Consider the following 25,526-nt stretch of genomic DNA (forward strand, 5'->3'; position numbering starts at 1 on the left):
ACCTCATGATTCTCATTTGCTCTGACATGCACTGTGAGCTGTAAGGTCTTATATAGACAGGTGTGTGGCTTTCCTAACCAAGTCCAATCCGTGTAATCAAACACAGCTGGACTCAAATGAAGGTGTAGAACCATCTCAAGGAAGATCAGAAGAAATGGACAGCACCTGAGTTAAATATATGAGTGTCACAGCAAAGGGTCTGAATACTTATGACCATGTGATATTTCAGTTTTTCTTTTTTAATAAATCTGCAAAAATGTCAACAATTCTGTGTTTTTCTGTCAATATGGGGTGCTGTGTGTACATTAATGAGGAAAAAAATGAACTCAAATGATTTTAGCAAATGGCTGCAATATAACAAACAGTGAAAAATGTAAGGGGGTCTGAATACTTTCTGTCCCCACTGTATATTGCCCTCCTGCACATCACTTCTTTTTTTCAGAGTATCACTCCTTACTCCTCCTTCACATTGCCTCCTCTCTTTCCCAGACCAGCTAGCACTGTAAGCCTGACACTGGCTCAGCCAGGCCCAAAACAGATGCCCTTTGCAGGCAGGGACCGTGGGCCCCTATGGTGTGGCAAAATTGTAAGTCCCAATGTTAGCTGTCCCTGTGGCTACTGCTCGAAGCACCATCTCTTGAGGCACTGCCAGCCCTCCTGGCTGCAGCTGCCCCTTTCCACTGCCCGTGCCACCACAATCCTCCTGACTGGCTCTGCACCCATCCCAGGCTGGTCCACATCAGTCCTCTCAGGTGTGCCTCCCAGTCCTACCGATTGTGTGACACTCACCAGCCCTCCTGGCTGCTGCTGTGAAACTCCTGGAGACTTGCCGGGCACTGTCCTCTCTTGCTCCTCCTGTCCGGGACACCTCTGTGGGTTGTAAGAGGGTCCCGTTTTCACCCTAGCCCTGGCCCAAGGTCACCCCTCCCAGACTGGGGAGCTCCCTCAAAGGCCCCGACAGCCTAACACTCCATCTCCATTATTCCACTTGATCAACTCCCCCACAGCTGGGCTGACCCTGGATATTTAAGGAGGCCTGCCCCCTGCCAATCCAGGGATTGGTCAGGGCTCTTTAGAATACCCCAGGTGGCTCCACCTCCCCTCCACGCCTCTCTTTCTAGAAAGTACCAGAAGATTGTAGAAAGAAGTGGGAGGTCCTAGTGATGTCACCTTTTGAGTCACCCAGCACTACCCTGAGCCACTCGCAGCCCAGTTTAAACACACCCAGGCTTGGCTGCAAAATGTACCTACTCTAGGTAAAAAAACCCTAGCACACTAGAGGGTGCTACATAAACAAAAAGTAAACGCCTATACTTACCTCTATGCTGCAGCATCAGTCTGATGCTACAGCTGTCCCCCCTCAGCTCTAAGCCTGAAGACAGTGATCACTCAGTGCTTGGTCTCCACTCTGTACCTAGAGTGCTCACTGGAGAGAGGACGTGTACAGCTGGCTTCCGCTCTCAGCCACGCGTTGAGAGCTGGAGTTAACTGTTAATCAGGCAGCTGGGTGGATCCCGTCAATATGGGTGGGATCCTTTTCTGGGCCTGGAGCAGCTCTAAAAAATATAGCCTGCTATCAGCTGACTCTGGGTCACAGGAGAGCAAACGTAAGTGCACTAATGTGATCAAAAAGAGAAGTGTGCCCAAAAAAGCTTTGACCATTCTTCTTTTAAAGGCAAAAAAAAATGCAGGTGCTATGATAGAGTGCTTTAGCAGTTTAAATATCACACAGAGTTGGTACGTGCTCCCAGGGGTGATTGGAATGCACCTAAATATATCAATCTGGCAAGTCCTTGGAAATGTTAACATCTTGGCATCTAAGTAAAAATGTGTTTAATGTTGCTTTGATGATGCAAGCAAATGACTACAGGAAAAAAGAAGCAACAGTACAAGGAAATGAAACTACTTCACTTGAAGCCAGAGCCTCACCCATGGAGGACAAACGTAAGTAATCAGACAATATATTTATGTGATAGCAATCAGTCTTTACTTAACTAGCCTATTAAAGACATATCCCCAGGGATAAGAAACAATAGTTACAACACAATGACTTTGGCCAATCTATATATTCTATGCAGAGCAGTACAGTTTATGAACTGTACATTAAATGCCAAGTCAGCCTAATACTGGATTTTAGGTTTGAGCTGATGCAAGTTAAAGTGTGTGTAAACCCGAACAACCCTAAATTTTTACCTTGTGGCCTGTTAAATGTGCATTGAATGTAAATGCTGGTGCTACACTGAATGCCCAAGCAGTAATAGCTGTCTGAGGACTACAGAACACCTTCTCCTATGTTACGTAGATGGGTGGAGGGTTTTGTGTATTCATTTTCAAAGGTGCCAATCAGATAATCTATGGCTACAGTACAGTAAGTAAGCATCCTGTCATCCTAGGACAAGTACCGTGTTAAATGCAGTATCAACAGAAAAATATAAGGAAAGATATCCTGAAAAAAAGAAACCCAGTGCAGCCACCCTATCTAAGAGCTGGTAAGCTGCAATATGTTACGTTTTTGTACAGTACTTGGGTTTAGTTACACTTTAAATCACCTACTTGCATATATCACTCTGCCTTTCCTAATGACTTCATGCAGTGGAGTATCACACACCACTTGCTGCATGTTCCCTACTGTCTGATAAACCCTTTTCCATCTGAAATCTATTTATTACTGTTATCCAGCACAATGCATGTGCCCAGGATACGTTCATAAACATCCTTCTCTCGCTATCAATCCCAGCTGTCATTGACAGTCAGAGTCCCAATTGACAACCGGGAATCAGAGTGTTTCCTGCTTGTGTGATCTCTACATCAGCTCTGACCTAGTGATCGCATGCTGACTTCATTGATAAAAATTTAATCTTTCTGCTTGTGGATGAACAGTACCATCCTCAGGCTGCATATTCATCTGCAGAATCATCTATATAATAGTGTAACTGTCAGATACTCTTGCATTACTACAACTGAAAAAAAAAATTTGAAAAGTAGGAAAAACATGTTTTGTAAGTTTGCGGCCTATAATAAAAACAGAACAGGGGATTTCTTTTAATAAAAGTGTACCAAATCAAAACCTTAAAGCGGAGTTCCAACGACATCTAGCAATTTTTTTTTTTTAAATCCATCTATTATAAGCATACTCTTATAATGTGGCACTCATTACTTTTCTATATTGCACCTCTATAGTTTATATTTTATACAAAAAAACAAGCCTTATATTTCTTCTTCTTGTGCGTTCCCATCTTGCTTGTGGGCAGGGGAAGTCTTCACGGATGATCCTCCAGGATATGGTGCTGCTAAATAACCAGCATGCACCGCCTGATCTTGCGCATGCACATTATGCAAACATCACAGCGGTGGAAACTTCTCTGGTTGCCATCACAATGGGCGGCGGCGTCTGAAGTACTTGCCCCATTGTTATGGCAACCTAGCCCTCGGCGCTGCCCACTGACTCCTGGGTAAAAAAAAAAATAAAAGATTTCCAAATGTTGATGCTATGGATAATGCTGTTGATTTCTTTAAAGTACATTTTTTGGGTGGAACTCCACTTTAATATGTCCTTAAAAGTATATTTAAATGTTACTTAGATACACAAATTAGTCATGGGGTCTATTTATACATTTTTCACACAACTTGCACCCAACATTCATATATTTTTCTATTTGGGAACATTTTTTGAATCCCTCACTCAGGGCCCCTCCACACCAGAAGACTGGGTACCACAGCTTCTTCTCTAAGGTGCACTGGGCTGGCAGTCGCTGGCACTCTGATGTCATCAAATACAATGTAGGGGTCTTTAGCCCTGCATTGTAATAGAGAGAGGAGTTGAGTGTCAGCTTCCAGGGGGAGAGAGAGGGATGAGGTTTGTAAATGCTTTTTACTGGTCTGGTACCTTAAATGCATAAACAAGCATTTAACCCTTGCAGTTCAGGATGGGACGGGGGACTCCCACTGCAAAGGTATTATTTTGTTTCCCTGAGTGAGAATCTCTCATTATGGCTGTGGCAAATTTAGGACTTTGATACAGAGATCTTTCTGCTTGTCTCCTGGAGATATAAGAAGCCAATGGATGATTTAACCCTACTATATTACTACATCCACTCAAAAGTAGAATAGAAGTTAGTGTGGACTGACTCCTCCAGTATATACAGATGTTTCAGATTCTGATTTCATTAAAATTAGCTTTTGATCCTTTTCAGTTCCAGTATAAGTTTATTTGGAAATGTTAGATTCTTTACATTTTGGGTTGATGCACAGCATTCTATGCACTTTGGCTGTTAAGGACAACACCAGTGCTTATCTTTTTGAATTTCTTTTTTTTTTTTTTTTTTTATTTAAATGTGAGAGGCAGGGTAATACCTAAAAATCACTGTGCAACCACTTATACATATAAAGCACAGCTAGCGATTTATGTTAATGCAAGCACTCAAACTGCAAGTTAAAAATAGTGGATGTATACTGCCTGCAAATGTATGTTTCCCAGCTACTATGCAAGATCTAGGATTCTCTATGACCTCTTGGCTTGCACAGCTCAGTGGTTATAGCCTTTCCAAACCTTCCTTTAAAGCTGGGTAAGGGTAAAGGAGGAGGGCAGTGGTGCCATACCACTTGAGTTGGGATAGAAAGGGGTAAGGGATTGGTGGCAAGGGGGCTTCCAGATCCCAATTAAGCCCCCCACTTGCAGACCCTCAAAAACACCGGCCAGGGTTGTAGGGAAGATGCCTTGTCCTCATCAACATGAGTACAAAGTTCTGTGCAAGGGGATGTCTCCCCTAGCAAGGCACCCCCAATGTTGAGGGCATGTGGCCTGGTATGGTTGAGGAGAGGGGGCACATAGTTGTCCCCTCCTTTTCCCGGCCAGACAGGCTGCATGCCTAAATTAAGGTCTGGTATGAATTGTTAATTTTTTTGAATGCCAAAAAAATGCATAAAAAATCCATACCAGACAGTTTAAATTGCCGGAAAATAAAACTTCATTGCTGACTTCTTATAAAAAGAAGAAAAAAACACACAGACCCCTCCAAAGGACCCCCCCCCAAAACAACAGTGTATTTTGGATGACCTTTGGTGTCTGTGTGCCGTTTTTCTTTATTTTTACCTTTGGAAATGTGAGCACTTTACAAAAAAAAACACTACTCCCGGCCTCATGAAATTAAAAAAAAAAATGTTTTCTTTGGTACATATTCCCACCCCTGCCTATTAGCCCAGAAATGGCCAGTTTTAGTTTGACAGATTCAGCTCTCATTGGTTTCAATAGGGTTTGGGTTTGACATACGAACTTAGAACTTCGCCAAACCCTGCTTGAACCAAACCTAGGGCAGTTCGGCTCATCACTATTACAGTTCAGTCACAGTGGTGCCGTGGTAGAATCAGCTGCGAAAAGTAAATGGCAGCACATTCAGCAAAGCTTTAGCAGGAGCACTAAAGTAGGTTTTATTTTGTGGTGATGGTCAAGGGAGACAAATCTCTATGTATTTGATAGGTAGAACTCTGGAAGAAGAGTAAAGGCTTACCATGGGTCACTTGAAGAAGGCTCTCCTTTGTGTAGTAATAGAGTGGTTTTACAATAATATCTATGGGAGAACCTGACTTGGTTTTCTGCTGAGTGCCTGGTGGATGTGCTCATACTTAAGCTTTTCAAGTAGCAGATATCATCTGTTGGAAGAGGGCAGTTATGGTTGATTGGAAGTCTAGTACTGTCTTCAGTACACAGTAACTGCAGAAATTAGATCTCTGTGACCAGTTCTCCAAGTCCTCAAATCTGTAGTGTTTGTTTTCTTCTTTGGTCAAGATGCTGACACTCAGCGCTACACTGATTGTACAAGAAAGAGAAAAGTTTTGGTACAATCTGGTTGGATGGTGTATGTGGGGCTATATATCAACCCATTGAATATGAAAGAAACTAGCTATGTGTAGTTACCAAAATCTACTTAAGGCACCACAGTAGATGAAACAAAGTTAGAATGTATCAATAATGCACCAAGCATAAAGGCATTAAGGTAGCAATCTTAGAGGTGTGAGTCTACTAACTAATTAATTACTAAACTGACTTGCTGGGAAGGCTGTCTCTCCAAGCGGGCTGGGAACCTGGACAGTGCAAAAGAAAGAGAGGCAAAAAACGTATGCGCAGTTGCAAGCCGAACGTCCCAGTCATATTTTTAAATGTCAACTTCTTCCTGTCACTGGCATTTACTGGCAGGAGAAAAGTGCCTGTTTTTTGGCTGTCAGTAAAAATACTGACGGTTGGCAAACCTGCTCTAACCTCCGGGAGTATATATGCACACACACATTCTAATGAGAGCCGCAATTAACCCTATCTTACCCAACATCTAAAAAGAGGGCTTCAAAAAAGGCTGTAACTGTATAAAAGAAATGTACAGGGGCGTGCACAGAGAGTTTTTTTTTTTTTTTTTTTTTTTAGAATTTCTTCCCCCTCTATGAAATATACAATAAAAAGACTAAAAGTAATACATGCTATTGCTTCTTTGAGCATGTCACATTCTTTATCCTGTTATCTATCAGAATGCAAATTTCATTCATTCTGGCTTCCACCGTGCACTGGCCCAACTCGCAGGGTAGCCTGCAGGGCTCTATGGATCATACCATCTATTTTTGCAAAGAGGTCTTTTTGGGCTAAAGGCTAAGGAGATGGTGAAAGGGAGCTCACTCTGCTGTCTCCATCATCTTTCTCGTGGGTGAAGAATGCAGTTTCCTGTTAGGTAGTGGTGTTAAGCCCCACAAGCACCATTCTCGTCTGTGAGAACAGGAGTTATGAACGAATGATCTAACATGTCTTGAAGGCATTATATATGGTCTTGTGCCAGTGAGGTGTGGAGCTCATCTAGGACATGTCTTTCATTGGTCCCTGTGCACATATGTCCCATGCATGGACTATTTTAATTTGCAATTTTAGAGTGTTTGCACTAAATAATAAAAATAGTTATTTGCTCAGCTTAATCCTTCATTCACATCTGAGCGTCCCGCCCATTGTAGCTGAATGCCTGACACTCAAAAAATACATGAGCTACTTTTCAGCATTTTTGCCCTTTAGACTTCAATGGGAACATAGTCAGGTTGAAAAAAGTCCATCTAGTTCAACCAATAAAGCCTGAAAATGCTTGATTTGAGCGTTTTGGGGTTTTTTTCAAGCATTTTGTAGCCTATATTAACTGATCTCCTCCCCCTAGTGATTTTTATTGGCTAAAACAAAACAAACCTGAAGCTTGAACACTTATGTAAACTGCCTGCAATACACTTTTAAAAATGCATGTATACACTTGCAAAAAATGCTCCAAAAAGCTGAAATAAAAACTCCTGAAAATCTCTCTGCTTGGGTGTGAATGCAGCCTAACAAACTACTACATTCTACTTGTTACAAGATAAATTCTTAACCTTTTCTTTTTTGCAATGATATATTGATATATATATTTTTACTAAGCAGGTAAGGAGGTGCTGCCCCAGAGGCAGGTGGACCTGTCATTGAAGAGACTGAAGGTTATCCCATCTGAGGTTCTGTTGGACACCAGAATTCAGATACTTAAGCTTGATCGCAACAAACTTCGAAGTGTCTCACAGATTGGCTGTCTTAAAGAACTTCAGATTCTCCTCCTTTCCAAAAATGAATTAAATGATTTCCCCTTGGAGATCCAATATTTGGTCCACCTGGAAAGGCTGGAGCTCAACCAGAACAAGATTGAGGCCATTCCTAGTGGTATATTTCTAAACCTTAAGGCCCTGAAATATCTGAAACTAAGTAACAACCGCTTGTCAGACTTACCAAAGGACTTATCCACTTGTTCTGAACTCCAATACTTAAATTTAGCCCACAATCTCTTTACAGAAATCCCCAAGTCTATTCTGACATTAATGAGTTTGAGAGAACTCTATGTGGACAACAATAAGTTGCAAAAGCTCCCCTCTGATCTTTTCCTTAGTCTTTCCTTGAAAAAGTTCAGTGTTTCCTACAATCACCTGAAGGAACCACCTGACGAGGTCTGTGCAGGTGGGCTTAAGCAAATCCAAAGCTATTTCCTGCAACTCCAGGGGGGGCAAGCGAGGGAGGAGAAGAGAGTCAAAGTAATCTTCATTGGTACTAGCTTGGCTGGGAAGACAACTATAAGCCGGAGCCTCAGTCGAGGCAAGATCATGCCAGTCTTAGAGGAGGACAGGACTGTAGGAATAGAGATCAGTGAATTCCAAATTAATGACTTTACTTTCCTCTTCTGGGACTTTGCTGGACATCTGGAGTATTACGTCACTCATCATGTCTTTATAACACCACATGCTTTAGTCATCCTAGTGGTTGACCTGCACAGGTGAGCTCAGATATCCTCTTTTATGGCCTTACATTGAAAAATTGAGATTGAAAAAAATATCTTAAGATGTAAGAAGACAGATATAGGTGGAAACAAACATACACTTGAGAATTTTCCAGTGCTGAAATACCTGTATAACTATATTTTTTCTGCAAACCACTTGTGGAATTGCTTGTATACGGTATCTATAGGCTTTCTGCAAAAGCAGTTCTCCCAGTGCTTCTCCCAGTGCATTTCAGTGTTCACATCAGCAGCCTGATGGTTTAATCCTTGTCACTACTCATTGTTATAAAAAGTCACATTATTATAACAATAAAAAACAAATTCTGATAACTTCCATCAATATCTTGTTAGGGGCCCCTTCAGACCTTTGCAGTTTGTTGCAGTGCATTACCACACCAGGGTTAATGTATAGTATTCCACACATTAATGCGCACTGCATTAAGGTAGCTGATTCATTTAGGGCCCATTTACACCTCTCGTTCAGGTACAGTTGTGCTCATAAGTTTACTCTGGCAGAATTTATGACTTCTTGGCCATTTTTCAGAGAATATGAATAATAACACAAAAACTTTTCTTTCACTCGTGGTTAGTGTTTGGCTGAAGCCATTTATTATCAATCAACTATGTTTACTCTTTTTAAATCAGAATCACAACAGAAACTACCCAAATGACCCTGATCAAAAGTTTACATACCCTGGTGTTTTTGGCCTGATAACATGCATAGGTCAATGAGTTTCTGGACTCCTGACGGACCCTTGCATCTTTCATCCAGTGCTGCACTGATGTTTCTGGATTCTGAGTCATGGGGAAAGCAAAAGAATTCTCAAAGGATCTGCAGGAAAAGGTAGTTGAACTGTATAAAACAGGAATCAACTCACATGTAGTATAAAAATGAAAAGCATGGTATCAAAATCTGATACCATGCTTTTGACATTTATACTACATGTGAGTTGATCTTACGTTGTCTATTAAATAGATTTTTAAAAAACGACTGCACCCAGAGGCGCCTCTCCATTTGTGCTTTTTTTCAGCTCCTTGGAATATGGTTTCTTCCCTTAATTGATGGCAGCCTTGTGTGCTTCCTGTGGACGTTTTTTTCCCTCTCCCAATACCACTACATAGCTGATTTGCCTGTGTATGCCAGATGGACTATATTGTCAATTACTAGCAGATTTGTATTGGCACTTTTATGATCTCTGTGTTGATGCTCCTATACTTGTGTTCATGTTTATCCAAGGAATTGAGAATGCCAATCACCAGTGTTCAAACTCTAATCAAGAAGTGGAAAATGAGGGGTTCTGTTGAAACCAAACCACGTTCAGGTAGACCAATTACAATTTCAGCCACAACTGCCAGGAAAATTGTTTGGGATGCAAAGTAAAACCCACAAGTAACTTCAGCTGAAATACAGGACTCTCTGAAAACATGTGGTGTGGCTGTTTCAAGATGCACAATAAGGAGGCACTTGAGAAAAGATGGGCTGCATGGTCAAGTTGCCAGAAGAAAGCCATTACTACGCAAATGCCACAAAGTATCCTGCTTACAACACTCCAAACAGCACAAAGACAAGCCTCAAACCTTCTGGCACAAAGTCATTTGAAGTGATGAGACCAAAATTGAGCTTTTTGGCCACAACCATAAACTCTTCATTTGGAGAAGAGTCAACAAGGCCTATGATGAAAGGTACACCATTCCTACTGTGAAACACGGAGGTGGATCGCTGATGTTTTATGGATGTGAGCTACAAAGATACAGGAAATTTGGTCAAAATTGATGGCAAGATGAATGCAGTATGTTATCAAAAAATACTGGAGGAACATTTGCATTCATCAGCCAGGAAGCTGCGCATGGGACGTACTTGAACAGCATGACAATGATTCAAAACACAAGGCCAAGTCGACCTGTCATTGGCTACAGCAGAATAAAGTGAAGGTTCTGAAGTGGACACATCAGTCTCCTGACCTCAATATCATTGAGCCACTCTGGGGAGATCTCAAACGTGCAGTTCATGGAAGACAGCCAGAGAATTTACAGGAACTGGAGGCTTTTTACCAAGAGGAATGGGCAGCTTTACCATATGATAATGATTTAAAAAGTAAACACAGTTGATTGACAATAAATGGCTTCAGTCAAACACTAACCATGAGTGAAAGAAAAGTTTTTGTGTTATCATTCATATTCTCTGAAAAAAGGCCAAGAAACCATAAATTCTGCCAGGGTAAACTTATGTGCACAACTGTATGTTACCATAACACACATATGTTAAGGCAGCTCATCCAAATGTATGGGCAGGCATTGCAACAAAATGCCCCAAAAAATGGACACGCAGCATTTTTTTCTGACGTAATGTACCACAACACACCGTAGTACATTACTGTTGTGGTACACTGTGATGCATGTGTGTCAGAGGTGCTTTGCTTTAATGCATTGCAATACTATTAAAAATGAATGACACCGCAATGCACTAAGGCACACACCAAAAAATAGATATAAAGTGGCCCTTAGATAATGGACTAAATATTAGACCTGCAGCATTTTTTGTAATGCTGTGTACCACAGCATGCATTTTTTTGCATTGGGTTGCCTTTCTGAATCTTAAAACGTGTCACAGTAATGCATAGGTCTGAAATCAAAGATGCTATAGCCAATGAATGCTGTGTCCAGTAAATAAGGACCAAAAATTTTATATATTATAGCTCAGCTCACCAGTCCTTAGATGTGGTAACTGTAATAATTTTCTTTTCAGGTTTTTTCCCATCTATTTTTACCTAGTGAACATACCAGCAACACACATCCTGTCCTAGGGTGACAATGCTCACTATACTGTTGTATCCATAGAGGAGCAGTTACCTTAGTATATGAAATGTGGGGTTATTAAATACATTTTTTGGTCCCAGCATAAATCTCCATGTGCTCTTCCACAATTGGAGAGCTGCGTGTGTCATGTGCAATCTGCTTTACAAGTGAATTCCTTTATTTGTCCATACTCATGTAAATGCTGATGCTTCTCTGCATTTACCCACCATGCCTGACTGTGAAACTTGTCAAAAAGTGTGTGAGTTTATTTACCCCTGACTTTTCAGAATGAGTAGGGGTATTAATTATCCCTTCGGCCCCTTTCACACCAATCGGGTCTGCTTGTCAGTTTTTTAGGCAGACCAGATTGAACCATCCATTGCCCTCTATGGAGTGGCGGGTGTCAATGGACATGTTTGTTGACACCCGCCGACATCCTATCCAATCCTATCCATTAAAAATAGATGGATGGGGATCCGTTCCCCATCTGTCTAGTGGATGGGATGGCCAACAGGTGGTTTGTTTACATCTGACCACCGATAGAGAACAGCAGGCTGTGTCTGTGTCTGTGTCCGCTCTGCATAAGCGGAGTGGACACAGACAAGCCATTTGCCTACATATCGGGAATCAGCGGACACATTCCCTGATGAACAGACAGACTTCTGACTGAGTCTGCCCCATGTGAAAGGGGCCCTACCAATTGATGTGGGGACAAGGTGCTTTGCCAGTGGTCCCCCCTGGCAAGGTCCCACCTAAATGCTGAGTCTCACCAATTGCAGCTAGCTTGTGTATTTGTGTTTGCAGTATACTGTTTATATATATATATATATATATATATATATATATATATATATATATATATATATATAAATTCTTATTTAAAACCTTCACTTATTGACTATTCCACCTCTTCCATCCCATGTGTTTCTACTTTGTCTTCTACTCTTGTACATTTTACCCCTGAGAAGTGAAAATGTAGTAGAAAAAAAAGTATCACTGAATACTGCAGTACTGAGTTTTTTCAGTGACATAAGGACATGGCACTCATCTGCATTTTCTATATGTCTACCATATCACCATCTTTACATACTTTTCCACCTTTAGGCTACATTGAGGTCAATTCACTAATGTTTACCACATTCAATAGCACTATCATATGACTCATTTGCATAAATTATTGCATGCAGTATATAAAGTCCAATTCACAAAAAAAACAAATCAATTATGCGGTATTTACTGTAAAATGAAAAATGTGCCGGTAAATATCTTCAAAAAAACATGCAGTAAGCTCTTAAGTCCAATTCACAAACAGAACAGAGAGTAAAAAAAATATGTGATATTTATCACCAGGGCTTTTCTGGCGGTATCACATGCGATATTTGTCAGAAACAGGGTGAGAGTGTCCCCCCCAATAGCCGGAGCAGGCCAGGAAGCCATCCGCCGCGTCCTTGACAACGGATGTCTCATCCGCTGACAGCCAAATTTAAAAAAAAACATGCTGGCAATTAAAAATTATAAAAAAAAACCTGCCAAAACAACACCATAATTAAAAATAAAAAAAAATCCATACCAGACTCTTATCTGAGCATGCAGCCTGGCAGGTCAGGAAAGGAGCGATCCCCCCCTCCTACACCATACCAGGCCACATGCCCTCAACATGGGATGGGTGCTGATGGGGACAAGGACCTCTTCCCCACAACCCTGGGCTGTGGTTGTGGGGGTTTGCAGACAGGGGGCTTTAACCATGGGGCCCCCAGATCTCGCCCCCCCAGTGAATGGATATGGTATTGTACCCCTACTCATTCACCAAAAAATGTGTCAAAAAGAATTAAACACACACACAGTTTTTGATAATTCCTGTATTAAAAATAAAAAAAATAATCCCCCCCCATGTAGATTCTTTGTCAATCACGCCGCCCGCCGCACCACCGAACCTGGAAAAAAAAAAGCTCCGCCCGCAACAAAGGCTAACCGCCGAATGCCTGCTTTGCCATTTGACTGTTCTTAAGTAGGTAAGGGGCACCGGTCAATGACGTCAAAAGAGGGCAGTGCCACCAGGTGACTTCACAGGGTAGCCCTGCCCCTCACCTATTTTAGAAATGTCACGGTGGAGCAGGAAGACCGCGGGAGCATTTGTAGCAGGCGCAGCTTTTTTTTTTCTCTTTTCAGGTCTGGCGGTGTCGGCGGGCGGCGTGATTGACGATGGATCTACATCGGGGACATTTTCTTTTTTTAATAAAGGAATTGTCAAAAACTCTTCTTTGTCTTCTTTGTACTGTCTTTATTAACTTTACACTTTTTTGGTGAATGGGTAGGGGCATTATATACTCCATACTCATTCACATGGGAAGGGGCAGGATCTGGGGCCCTTGTTAAAGGGGGCCTCCAGATTCCAATGAGCCCCCTGCCTGCAGACCCCCGCAACCACAGCCTAGGGTTGTGACCCTTTTCCCTATCAACATGGAAACAAGGTGCTTTGGGGTGTGGGGGGGGGGCATGTTGAGGGCATGTGGCCTAGCATAGTTCAGAAGGGGGGGTGCTTGCTTGGATAAGGGTCCGGAATAGATTTTGGGGGAGACCCCATGCCATTTTTAAAAAATATGTTGGTGTGGGGGTTCCGTTTAATATCCATACCAGACCCAAAGGGCCTGGTATGCATGGGGGGGTGCGCATGCTGTTTTTTTTCATCATTTTTAATTGCCGGCATGTTTTTTTTTACATTTTGCTGTCATCCATTGTTAAGGACACGGTGGCTGGCTTGCCGGCCCACTCCTTAGCAACCAGCTTAATGTGATAAATTACCGGAAATATGTAGTAATTATCGCTCATTCGAACAAACACTGCATTCGTTATTAAGCGCAACATTTTTTGTGAATTGCACTTTCAAAACTGATTTAACGTAAGCCTTATTTTACCACATTTTATTTGCCGTTACTCTTAGTGAATTGACCCCATAGTCTCATAGTCCCCTATGCTGGATCAGGTTTACTGCAGGTGTTTCAAACATCTGAATTTGTTTATATGGTCTGTTCTGCTGCAGAAGTTACAACTTTTGTCAATTTTTAAAGAGTAAGAGCTTGTTGGAACATTTGTACTAATTGAAGGTGTTAAATATCTTTTTTTTTTTTTTCTGTGTTTAAATATTTTATGAAATAATTAGGAACAAAGGTTACATGATAAAGAAGCAATAAAGAGGTCGTCCCCTGTGTAGCAGCCCATTTTGGTAAAACTCAAGTAACAACAATAACACAATAAAGCATTAAGAAGCAATTTGGTGTGTACATGGCTTGTATCACAAGAGTAATCAGCGTCAGGCTACAGATAGAGGTCAATTTAGAATTGACTCCGGTGGGAGAGGGCAAATTACAGGAAGTGGTGGGATTAGATGAGTTACAGGGTTTGGTGGTATACAGTGAGTATGTGGTGTCTAGTCTCTGCATAACAGGCCAGTTAGACGATAGCCTCTCAGGGGAGAGTGATAAGTTCAGGAATGATAGAAAGAAAAAAGAAGAGGGGAGTAGAAGGAGAGAGAAAGTGAGGGGAGGAAGGGTGGGAGATATAAAGAGAGTCTCCGGGGGGAAGGAAGGGTGTAGAGGGGAGGGAGGGTGCAGATCCGGTACCTATGAGCAGTCAGTGTTAGAGAAAAGGTGATTTAGGGGAGAAGTAAAGAGTTGTCAAAGTCAGGGGGGAGGAAGTGAGCAACCCAGGGTTTCCATAGGCGTTCATGTTTTTTAAGTTTGTCAAACAATACAGCTTTGACTTTAGCATGTATCATTGCTCTGGTAATTCTATTATTGGTTTCTGTAGTATTGAGATGGGCAGTTTTCCCAGCCTTTGCGAATGTTTTAAATATTTTTTTTTTTTTTTAATGAAACTATAATATAATGTGCACTATAGGTTGCTTGCCCCTTATGACCACTATCAATCAACGGATACAGTCTGCTTTACTTGCTGTGGATACCTGCAAAAATCATCCAGTCCTTCAAGCTTTCTCCATCTTTTTTTATTTACTTTTTCTAAAGTTTACAATTGAATCTATTCACACAGGTACCAGATGGATAATATTCAGTGCTTTATAGACTTGGTGGGATTCTGGATTAACAACCTGCTCATGAGAGTGCCCGATTCTGTAGTCCTTACTGTGGGGACTCACAAAGACTTATGCCATCCAGAGGAAGTGGAACTAAAGAGTAGAGATATCGAAGAGAAGATCTGCAGCATGTTGGATGAACATAAAGCCAGCCTCCTGCATTTCATCAACAATCTGGGGGAACGTCAGGACTCTGAGCTCTACCTTGAGCAGGCAGAAAAGCTGAGAGAGATATCTAATTGCACCATAAATGTATGCAAAAAAAAAAAAAAAATCCATATTGCATGATTATTTGGGAGGATTTATTTTTAAACACAAGTTCTGAAAAATGAACAGATGACGTTATAGACATTAGCAAAATACAAAGAAATGTAACATAAGCATAATGCTATGACAAGAACATTTAAAAATAACAGTTCAGTAAATAATACACAATTAATAATTTGAATGGCTGTTCTGGGGACAACTTTCTAAGAAGGGAATTCAGTCCACTTTTGGAGATATCCTCTAATTTCCTGTTGCACCACTTTAATAAACGACAATTGTGCAGTTTTAAATATTTTTAGAATTCATAAGTAAACATTTTTGGGGAAGTAAAGATGTCCTGTGATAAACTAAATCGAAATCTCAGTTTTCTAGTAGGGTGTGGTTAAAACTGACATTTTATTTTTTGTTGTCTGGGACTTATTGTGGAGACTTCACTTTAGTCCCTGTTGTTGAGACAAAAGTTAGTGAAAGGCAATCTCTCCAAAGTTATGGGAAATTCCCTCTTAAACAGTTGTCAGAACAAGTATTCCCTGTGGAGGATTTCCCCTAACTTCCTGTTCTGGTGAGAGATGTACGACTTTGGATTTTCCCTCATTTTCTTTCCTACTGACATGGGTCACCAGAACAATTAGAAAGGGTGAATCTCCCCAGTGGAGATACAGATATCAGTAAAATCCTGACAGAGATGGTATTCCTTCCGCAGCCTATCCAAACAAAAATATGTTTATGTCATAGACCAATGGTCAAGTCCAGCTGTGACTTTGCTACTCTACTCAAATCGTAAGGAAGCCAGGCAAGTGTTCTAATGAGGTGAATTGAGCTAGTTCAGCCAAGCAACCTGCAACCCTCCAGCAAGAAAGGAAAGTCACAAACCATCCAGTTGCCAGGAATACATTCTGGGATTTACTTTTTAGTAGTGTATAAAAATCTGCCAAAGGTAGTAAATGCACATACACTATATTACCAAAAGTATTGTGACACCTGTCTTTACACGCACACCTGAACTTTAATGGCGTTTTAGTCCGTTGTGTTCAATATTGAGTTAGCCCACCTTTTGCAGCTATGACAATTTCAACTGTTCTGGGAAGGCTGTCCACAAGGTTTAGGAGTGTGTCTATGGGAATGTTTGACCATTCTTCCAGAAGCGCATTAGTGAGGTCAGGCATTGATGTGGACGAGAAGGCCTGGCTTGTAGTCTCCGCTCTAATTCATCCCAAAGGTGTTCTATCGGGTTGAGGTCAGGACTCTGTGCAGGCCAGTCAAGTTCCTCCACCCCAAACTCGCTCATTCATGTCTTTATGGACCTTGCTTTGTGCACTGGGGAGCAGTCATTTTGGAACAGGAAGGGGCCATCCCCAAACTGTTCCCACAAAGTTGGGAGCATGAAATTGTCTAAAATGTCTTGGTATGCTGACGCCTTAAGGAGTTCCCTTTGCTGGAACTAAGAGGCCAAGCCTGACCTGAAAAGCAACCCCACCCCATAATGCCCCCTCCACCGAATGATTTGGACCAATGCAAAAAGCAAGGTCCATAAAGGCACGGATGAGCGAGTTTGGGGTGGAGGAACTTGACTGGCCTGCACAGAGCCCTACCCTCAACTCGATAGAACACCTTTGGGATTAATTAGAGCGGAGACTGTGAGCCAGGCCTTCTCGTCCAACATCAGTGCCTGACTTCACAAATGTGCTCCTGGAAGAATGGTCAAACATTCCCATAGACACACTCCAAAACCTTGTAGACAGCCTTCCCAGAAGAGTTGAAGCTGTTATAGCTGCAAAGGGTGGACAAACTCAATATTAAACCCTACGGACTAAGATTGGGATGCCATTAAAGTTCATATGCGTGTAAAGGCATGCGTCCCAATACTAAGTTTTTATATGAAAATTGATACTTCTTATTTTTTAGGTTCTTCCAGTTATTACCATTGACAGCAACAACTATGATGACATAGAAAATCTGCAACACCACATCTTGAATTCAGTGAGAAAAGTGGAACTATTTCCTAACATTATTAAAACGTTGCCTATTGTCTACAAAACAGTGGAACTGTCTATTATAGAGGTGACTCAAAGTGAAGACAGTCCTGAACATGGTAAGTAGACCATCATATTGACCACCAACTCAGCCAGGCATCATAAATGAGTCATCATGTTATCTGCTACTCTATGGCCTTATATAAAACTTCATCAAAACAATTGTAAGACGAATACCTTCAAACACTCCCTGGTTCACACCAGCGGGGCTTTGAAATTGCGCTACTTCAGTGCGATTTTAAAGCCGCAGATCTGTGTGATTTGCGCCTCCAATTTCATTGCGGCTTAAGAAATCATTTAACAGAAGTCTATGCAAGTCGCAATTAAATCAGAAAAAAGTTTTGCAGGAACCTTTTCAAAGTTTGAACGGTTCCATTGCTGGCAATAAGGTGCGACTTGCTATGCTATTTGCAACTGTAAAATCAGATGACAAATCGCACCGGTGTGAACGAGGGCTAAGAATGTGTTTCTGCTAGCTGGGCAGGCCTTGGTCTTGTATGTGAACACACCTGAAAGTTACTGAGTTCAGGTACAAAGATCAGGTACTGTTAATTACATAATGCAGTACAAATACAATTTAGACAACAGCATGCTTCCAACTGTGCTTCTGTGACAATTTTAGACCCGAAGGTGTGGAGAAACTCAAGTATCCTGCAAAAAGCCCGGACCTCAACCCCACTCACCTGTCCCACGATCTAGCGGTGTTCTCACCCCAGTCGTTCTCACCCGGCACCGGCATCTTCGCTATGGGTACCCGGCTGTGATAGCTTGCGGCTTCACAGCCGATTGCCCACTGCCCACCCAGGGAGGAGAACTCGGAACAGAAGTGGAAAGCAGGTACCTGTTAAAATTGGGTACCCCCACTCCTCAAAAGTGCCAATTGTTCAAAAGGAGCGGGGGACGAGTCCTTAAAGCGGAACTTCCCCTTTTGGGTGGAGCTCCGCTTTAGTTTAGTTGACGAAAATATTTTAGTTGATGAAATTAACACTATTTAAGTCTCACTGAAATACGACTAAAAAAACAATTCAGATGACTAAAGTGGCATTTTAGTCAAAAGATTATGACTAAAACTAAATTGAAATTTGATGTAAAAATTAACACTGGTTATATATCACAATGGTTAAATCTGTGTCTGTAGTGCATGTTCAAACATTAATACCATAAACAATAAACATATTATTAGATTTTTACTCCAGGAGTATATAATGAGTTTGGAAATTCTAAATGCGTAAATAACGCATTACAATTTAACTAAACAAATTAGATTTTAGTCTACTAAAATTTACTGGAGATTTTAGTTGACTAAAATACAACGAAAACTAAAACAATTCAGATGACTAAATTACGACTAAAACAAAATAGCATTTTGTCAAAAGACTATGACTAAGACTAAATTGAAATTGAAAGTTGATGTCAAAATTAACACTGCTGCGCACCATGTGACGGAACTGATAAGACTGCTGCTGACACAGAGATTGGTCTACCAGATTGGCTGCTTCAACTTGATCCAGACCGCTGTCCTAGACTCCCAGGAGAGGGAGAGGAAGTGACTCTATAGGTCTCCAAAGCGATGAGAGGCTGTCTGGCCACTCATTTGCCTGAGATACCATTAATTTGCCTAAATGGGTGATTGTCCTATTTTCCCTCCAGTGGATTAGAAGTACTCCCACTGGGCAGTAAATGTGTCACAATGGTAGCTTACCTTATAGGCACTGGGCAGTGTGTATGTAGGGCTCTAGAATTGTCCACATTAAAGGAGCGAGTACTGTTTTCCTTTTACCTTCCCAGCCACCATATGGGGGTTTACTGTTTTGCTGCACAGTTGTTACTGTGTTTACTGGATTGCTGCATTGTGATTACAGTGGTCACTGTATTGTTATACTGCTCAATTCCTCACTTTCTGTGGGGCTTCTGTTTGTTAGTTAAAAAGCCCATATTTAGGCCACAAGTGTATCAGTGAGTTGGGTCCACCAGGGCAGGTCTTTACTGGGGCACAGAAGAACCTGATACAGTCAGCAGCCCCTTAAAGGATGAGCATTACATGTGCACAAACACTAAAAAATTAATAATTCTGCACTCCCTGCTAACCCCTTTGTTTCTATAACATAAATTGTACTCCTCATTCCAGTACCCCATGAATCCTTCATTCAATATAGCCACTGTTTAAATAAACGAAAACATATTATCTAGGGAGGGTATTTTTCTCTAGGAAAAATACCTAACACTTTAAATGCAAAAAAGAATAATTGAAAAATCATATAACAATGGTCCACCCACCATTTATTATTTTGTGAGCCACCCAAATTGAAGAGGTATTAAACCCAAAACCAAACATTTAACATAAAAATTGCGAGACCTGGGTAATAATTGTACTAATATGGGTAGCATCAGTTTGTATAATTTACTAACATTAGCAAAAAAAAACAATCTGATGTAAAGCGGCGCTTTCCCTATATTAAAAAACTGTGCAAATCTAACAAATAAACTAAAACATTAATTAACAAACAAGAAAAAGTCCATGCAAAATTATAATATTCACCAAATAGAGCTGACCCTCTTGGTAAATACCAAGGTAAGTCTTAAAGGCTTGCTCCGCAGCTCTGCTGAATGTAGCAATATCCTTTACTTGTTCCAGCCTTTATAATAGAGGTCCACAGCACCACTCTCATACATGGAAGGATTCAAACAGAGAGACATTTCCAGTGCCCCACCTGGCCACCCGGGATCATCTGCTGATTAATATAATGACTCGCTGCCACTCCAAGTGTAGGATATTATAAAGGCTGCAACAAGTAAAGGATATTGCCATGCATAACAGAGCTGTGGAACAAGCCTTTGAGACCTACCTTGGTATGTGCTAAGGGGGTCATCTCCATTTGGTGAGTGTGGTCCCATCAGGGAAAGGGCACTATTCGCATATAGCAGAATGCAGATGATGAAGAGTGTGTCACTTTGTATTAGAGTGTATTGGCTGTAAGTTTGCCCACTTACAAAGAAATGAAGGGTCTATAATTGTTATCGGTGTATTGTAAAGGATAGAGACAGAATATCAACCAAAAATCCAGAAAAAACGTATGATACAAATGTTATAAATTGAGTTGCAGTTCAGTGAGTAAAATCATTTGATCCCCTAGCAAAACATAGTACTTGGTGGAAAAACACTTGTTGGCAAGGACAAAGGTAAGATGTTTCTTGTAGTTGGTTACCAGGTTTGCACACATCTCAGGAGGGATTTTGGTCCACAGATCTTCTCTAAATCCTTAAGGTTTTTTGGCTGTCATTTGGCAACTCTTTGGCAAAATTTTCTGCTTCCTCTATAAATTTTCTATAGGATTAAAGTGATTGTGAAGGCAGAAGGTGTAAAAAGCCTTCTATGTGCAGCAGCGCTCCTCACCCCTCTGATACTTACCTGAGCCCCATCTAGATCCAGTGATGTTGTAAGATTGTCTCGGCTGCCCGGGACTCCCCTTCTTATTGGCCTAGACAGCAGTGCGGCTCCATTGGCTCCCGCTGCTGTTAATCAAAGTCAGTCAATGAGGAGAGAAAAGGGCCGGGGCCCGGCCGGCAGCTCCGTATCTGAATGGACACAGGAAGCTTTGGCTCGGGTGCCCTCATAGCAAGCTGCTTGCTGTGGAGGGCACTTAACAGGAGGGAGGGGCAAGGAACACAGAAGAGGGACCTGAGAAGAGGAGGATCTGGGCTGCTCTGTGCAAATCTACTGCACAGGGCAGATATTTTTAACAAAAAAAAGGGAGACTTTACAATCACTTTAAAGTCTGGAGATTGGCTAGACCACTCCATGACCTTAATGAGCTTCTTCTTGAGCCACTCCTTTGTTGCCTTGCCAGTATGTTTTGGGTCATTTTCATGCTGGAAGACCCATCCATGATCCACCTTCAGTGTTCTGGCTGAGGGGAGAAGGGTCTCATCCAAGATTTTACAATACATGGTCCAGTCCATTGCCCCCCCCCCCCCCCCCCCCCCAATGCGGCAAAGCCTGTACCTTTAACAGAGAACCATCCCCAAAGCATAATGTTTTCCAAAGTAGGGGATGCCCTTGTTTCAGCTCCCCATACACCTCTTATGTCTAAGTCACCCTGTGCTATCCTGGCACAGGGTGAGTGAGAAAATATATCTTGGACTACTTAAAATGGGACAGTAATATTTGTCCAAAATATCTCCCAGGATACATGTAAAGACTATTATTGGTTTGTTTGATTCTGAACTCAACATGTTAATTGAGTGAGCTGATCACATTGGCCTCCAGGACTGGCTAGGAGACGAACAGTCTGGCTTACCACAGCTTCTATTCCACACATTGTTGTTTGTTCTAATTAACCCTGTGTATAACCCCGTGTTGATGTTTATGGTAATGTGTATTGAATAGTCACCTAGTCTGGGTAAATGATTTAGTAAACTAGCTCATGTTAATTAGGTTACAGTTGTATTGTTAGAGGAGGTTCCAACGGCATATAAAGTCTTGTAATTTTGATTCTAAATAAAAATAGTCCATGTTAGCAGTAAAACAAGTGTCGCCTTGTTTTATGCTTGGGAGTGGTTGGAATATCTGATATCTGTTTCCAGACTACAAGGAAGTGGTATACTGACGGAAGCACTCAAGTGGAGTGTGGGACGTTCCCTGACAATCCAATACGCAAGTTGAGTTATTGCCAGAGAACTGAATTTTGGTCTCATCTGACCACAGCACTTTCTCCCAATCCTTCTCTGAATCATTAAGATGTTCTTTTGGAGAATTTTAGATGGGCCTGTAAATGTGGCTTCTTAAGGATTGGGACCTTGTGGGCGCTGCAGGATTTCAGTCCATGGTGGCATATTGTGTTACCAATGGTTTGTTTGGTGACTGTGGTCCCAACTGACTTGAGATCATTCACAAGCTCCTCCAGTGTAGTTTTGGGCTGACCCCTCACTTTTCTCATGATCATCCTTACCCCATGAAGCAAAATCTTAAATGGAGCTCCAGGCTGAGGGCGGTTGATAGTTATTTTGTATTTCTTCCATTTGCGAATAATCGCTCTAACAATTGTCTCCTTCTCACCAAGCTTCTTGCTGATGGTCTTGTAGCCCATTCCAGCCTTGTGCAGGTCTACAGTCTTGTCCCTGACGTTCTTTGACATCTCCTTGGTCTTGCCCATGATAGTGAGGTTTGAATGGAAGAAAGAGATTCTGTGGACAGGTGTCTTTTACACACATAACGAGTTGTCGTTAGGAGCATCTTCTTACATTGACAGGACTAATCTGTGTACCACATGAGCACATACTGTAGCCAGTCTATGGAAGCCAGAATTATTGTTGGTTGGTAGGGGATCAAATACTTATTTTATTCACTAAACTGTAACTCAATTTATAACATTTGTATCTTTTTTGGGGGGGGATTTTTGGTTGATATTCTGTCATACACCTATGTTAACAATTATAGACCCTTCATTTCTTTGTAATTGGGCAAACTTACAAAATCTGCAGGGGATCAAATAATTATTTTCCCCACTGTACATCTGTAGAAGAGCTTGCTCTTTTTAAAATCAACAGTCTTATTGGCCAGATCACCAGATGAAAATAGAAGAAAGAAAGCCTAAAAAAGAAACAAATACAGCCATCACATCTACAAATTGGTAGGCTGCAATATAATAAATGTTTGCTTTTGGGTATAATACCACTTTAAGATGCAGTGCATAAATACATCAAAAGTACAAACTTCAGCAGTGTTCCATATTATTGAATAAATAATGGGTGTGTACTGATGGGTACTGCTGTAGCCCATCATAGCCCCGTGCCCTGATGTGCTATGTGCCCTGATGAGCTATGTGCCCTGATGTGCCCCATGCCCTGATGTGCTATGTGCCCTAATGTGCCCCATGCCCTAATGTGCTATGTACCCTGATGTGCTGTGCCCTGATGTACTGAGACCTGTGCCCTGATGTGCCCTGATGTCCTGTTCCCTGATGTGCTGTGTCCTGATGTGCTATACCCTGATGTGCTGTGTCCTGTAAACTGATGTACTGTGCCCTGACGTGCTCTGATGTGCTGTGCCCTGTTGTGCCCTGTACCCTGAGGTGTCGTGCCCTGATGTGCCCTGTACGCTGATGTGCTGGGCTCTGTACCCTGATGTGCCCTGTGCCGTGATGTGCTGTGCTCTGTACCCTGATGTGCTGTGCTCTGTACCCTGATGTGCTGTGCCTTGATGTGCTGTGCTCTGTACCCTGATGGGGCCTGGTGTGCTGTACCCTGATGTACCCTGATGTGCCCTGTGCCGTGATGTGCTGTACCCTGTGCCGTGATGTGCTGTGCTCTGTACCCTGATGTGCTGTGCCTTGATGTGCTGTGCCCTGTACCCTGATGGGGCCTGGTGTGCTGTACCCTGATGTGCCCTGTACCCTGATGTGTTATGCCCTGATGTGCCTTGTGCCCTGATGTGCTGGGCTCTGTACCCTGATGTGCCTTATGCCCTGATGTGCTGGGCACTGTGCCCTGTACCCTGATGTGCTGTGCCCTGATGTGCTGGGCTCTGTACCGTGCCCTGATGCGCACTGTACCCTGATGTGTTGTGCCCTGGGTCGGTCTGGATGACGTCCAGGGCCACATTTTTGTTCCAGTGCAGCCCTGTTGGAGAGTGTACAACAAATGCAAATGTAACCTTCTATCATACAGGGGTCAATAAATTTGTTGTGTGTTTGGTAATAGACGGTAACACTGAAGTGTTAATCTGCTATAAAAGATTTGAAATCAGAGATTAAACTGATCTGAATGAATTGGGCGGAGCACAAGCTCCTTATTAGATGTGATGGTCAGGTGACCACAAACGTTTGACCATATGGTATATTTATTTGCAATACACTCTGGAACTATGCTGGTCCTGCATTTTGTGGATGAAACTGCAGCTGTTTTGTACTTAAAATGTCACTTAACCCACGTCATAAAAAACTATTAATAAATGCTTTATTACATTATGTACATACTCAGTCACTATGAGATTCATTTTCTGTATTCTGCACAAAAAATCCTGGTTGATCCTACTGCTCTCTATCTCTACCTTTTGTCCCTAATTAAGCTAGGGATTTTGCAGCTCTGGCGGCAACTCTGCACATGCTCAGTTTTCAGTGAATTTGTATGATGAGCATTTCCTCCCTATCACATCTCAGCAGCCCATGTGACTATAGAGTCACACATATGGGAGTATACACAGTGGTAAATGACAGTTCACTCCCTCCCTCCTTCTCTATGCCCACTAACTAGCTAAACACAATGGGGGCAGGATATTACATGTAGATTGATGGAGGATTCACCTCCTCCTTATTCTAAGACAGGTTTGAGTATAGTGACACACCTAATAACTGGCAGAAATCCGCCCACACCATGTTATTGCCAAAAAATAATAAAGATTTGATTTAAAATTCATATTAGTATGACACTATTAAACAGTTTATTGATATTATTTTTTTTCTACTCTGTATTGGAAAGGCTGTTTTTTTTATTTTTTATTTTGAACATGTGACCAGCAGCAGAGGACTAGAAGCTCCTCCTGCATCTGTTTTCCTGCAGACAGGCTGGGAAAGAGCTGGATCATGTGACAGCTGTATATCGATTAGGAAAAAGGTACTTAGAAGTTTTTTTATTAAAATAATTACAGTGCCACATACAAAAAGAGAAGGGATAATGTAAATTAAACAGTGTGTGTTTAGTATCACTTTAGGCAGCTTGATCACCTGTCAAATACCTTTTAGAAAGTTACCACTGCTCATTCTGTGTGTTCAGGTAATACAATATTTATGCTATTTGTTCTTCAGGCATAATGGATTTGGATCATCTTCTGAGTGAAATTTTACTTAGAAATGATCACAGTGACTTGGATAAAGAACTTCTCAAAGATATTTTACGGTACCTCCATCGAATTGGTCTCATTGTCTGGTATGAGGACATTAAGTCTTTACTTAACACTGTCTTTTTGAAACCATCATTCCTCATAACTGTCTTCAAGGTTTGATTTTATTTTTATTACTATGTACTTGTTTT

The 25,526-nt window shown here is 41.7% G+C and overlaps 1 protein-coding gene across 1 annotated transcript in view; it reads left to right on the forward strand.

The window, feature by feature from the left end:
- Nucleotides 1-1,766: 1,766 nt before the first annotated feature.
- LOC141112272 (malignant fibrous histiocytoma-amplified sequence 1 homolog) overlaps nt 1,767-25,526 on the forward strand; it is a 72,694-nt gene continuing 48,934 nt past the window's right edge. Inside the window, exons 1-5 of the mRNA XM_073604914.1 lie at nt 1,767-1,944; nt 7,436-8,309; nt 15,156-15,450; nt 17,371-17,557; nt 25,301-25,491. Coding sequence (XP_073461015.1) covers nt 1,800-1,944; nt 7,436-8,309; nt 15,156-15,450; nt 17,371-17,557; nt 25,301-25,491 — 1,692 coding nt within the window. The 5' untranslated portion in view covers nt 1,767-1,799. The remainder of the gene's footprint in view (nt 1,945-7,435; nt 8,310-15,155; nt 15,451-17,370; nt 17,558-25,300; nt 25,492-25,526) is intronic.

This window comes from Aquarana catesbeiana, linkage group LG11 (genome assembly GCF_042186555.1).
Source record: "Aquarana catesbeiana isolate 2022-GZ linkage group LG11, ASM4218655v1, whole genome shotgun sequence".
In the NCBI taxonomy this organism is placed as follows: Eukaryota; Metazoa; Chordata; class Amphibia; order Anura; family Ranidae; genus Aquarana; species Aquarana catesbeiana.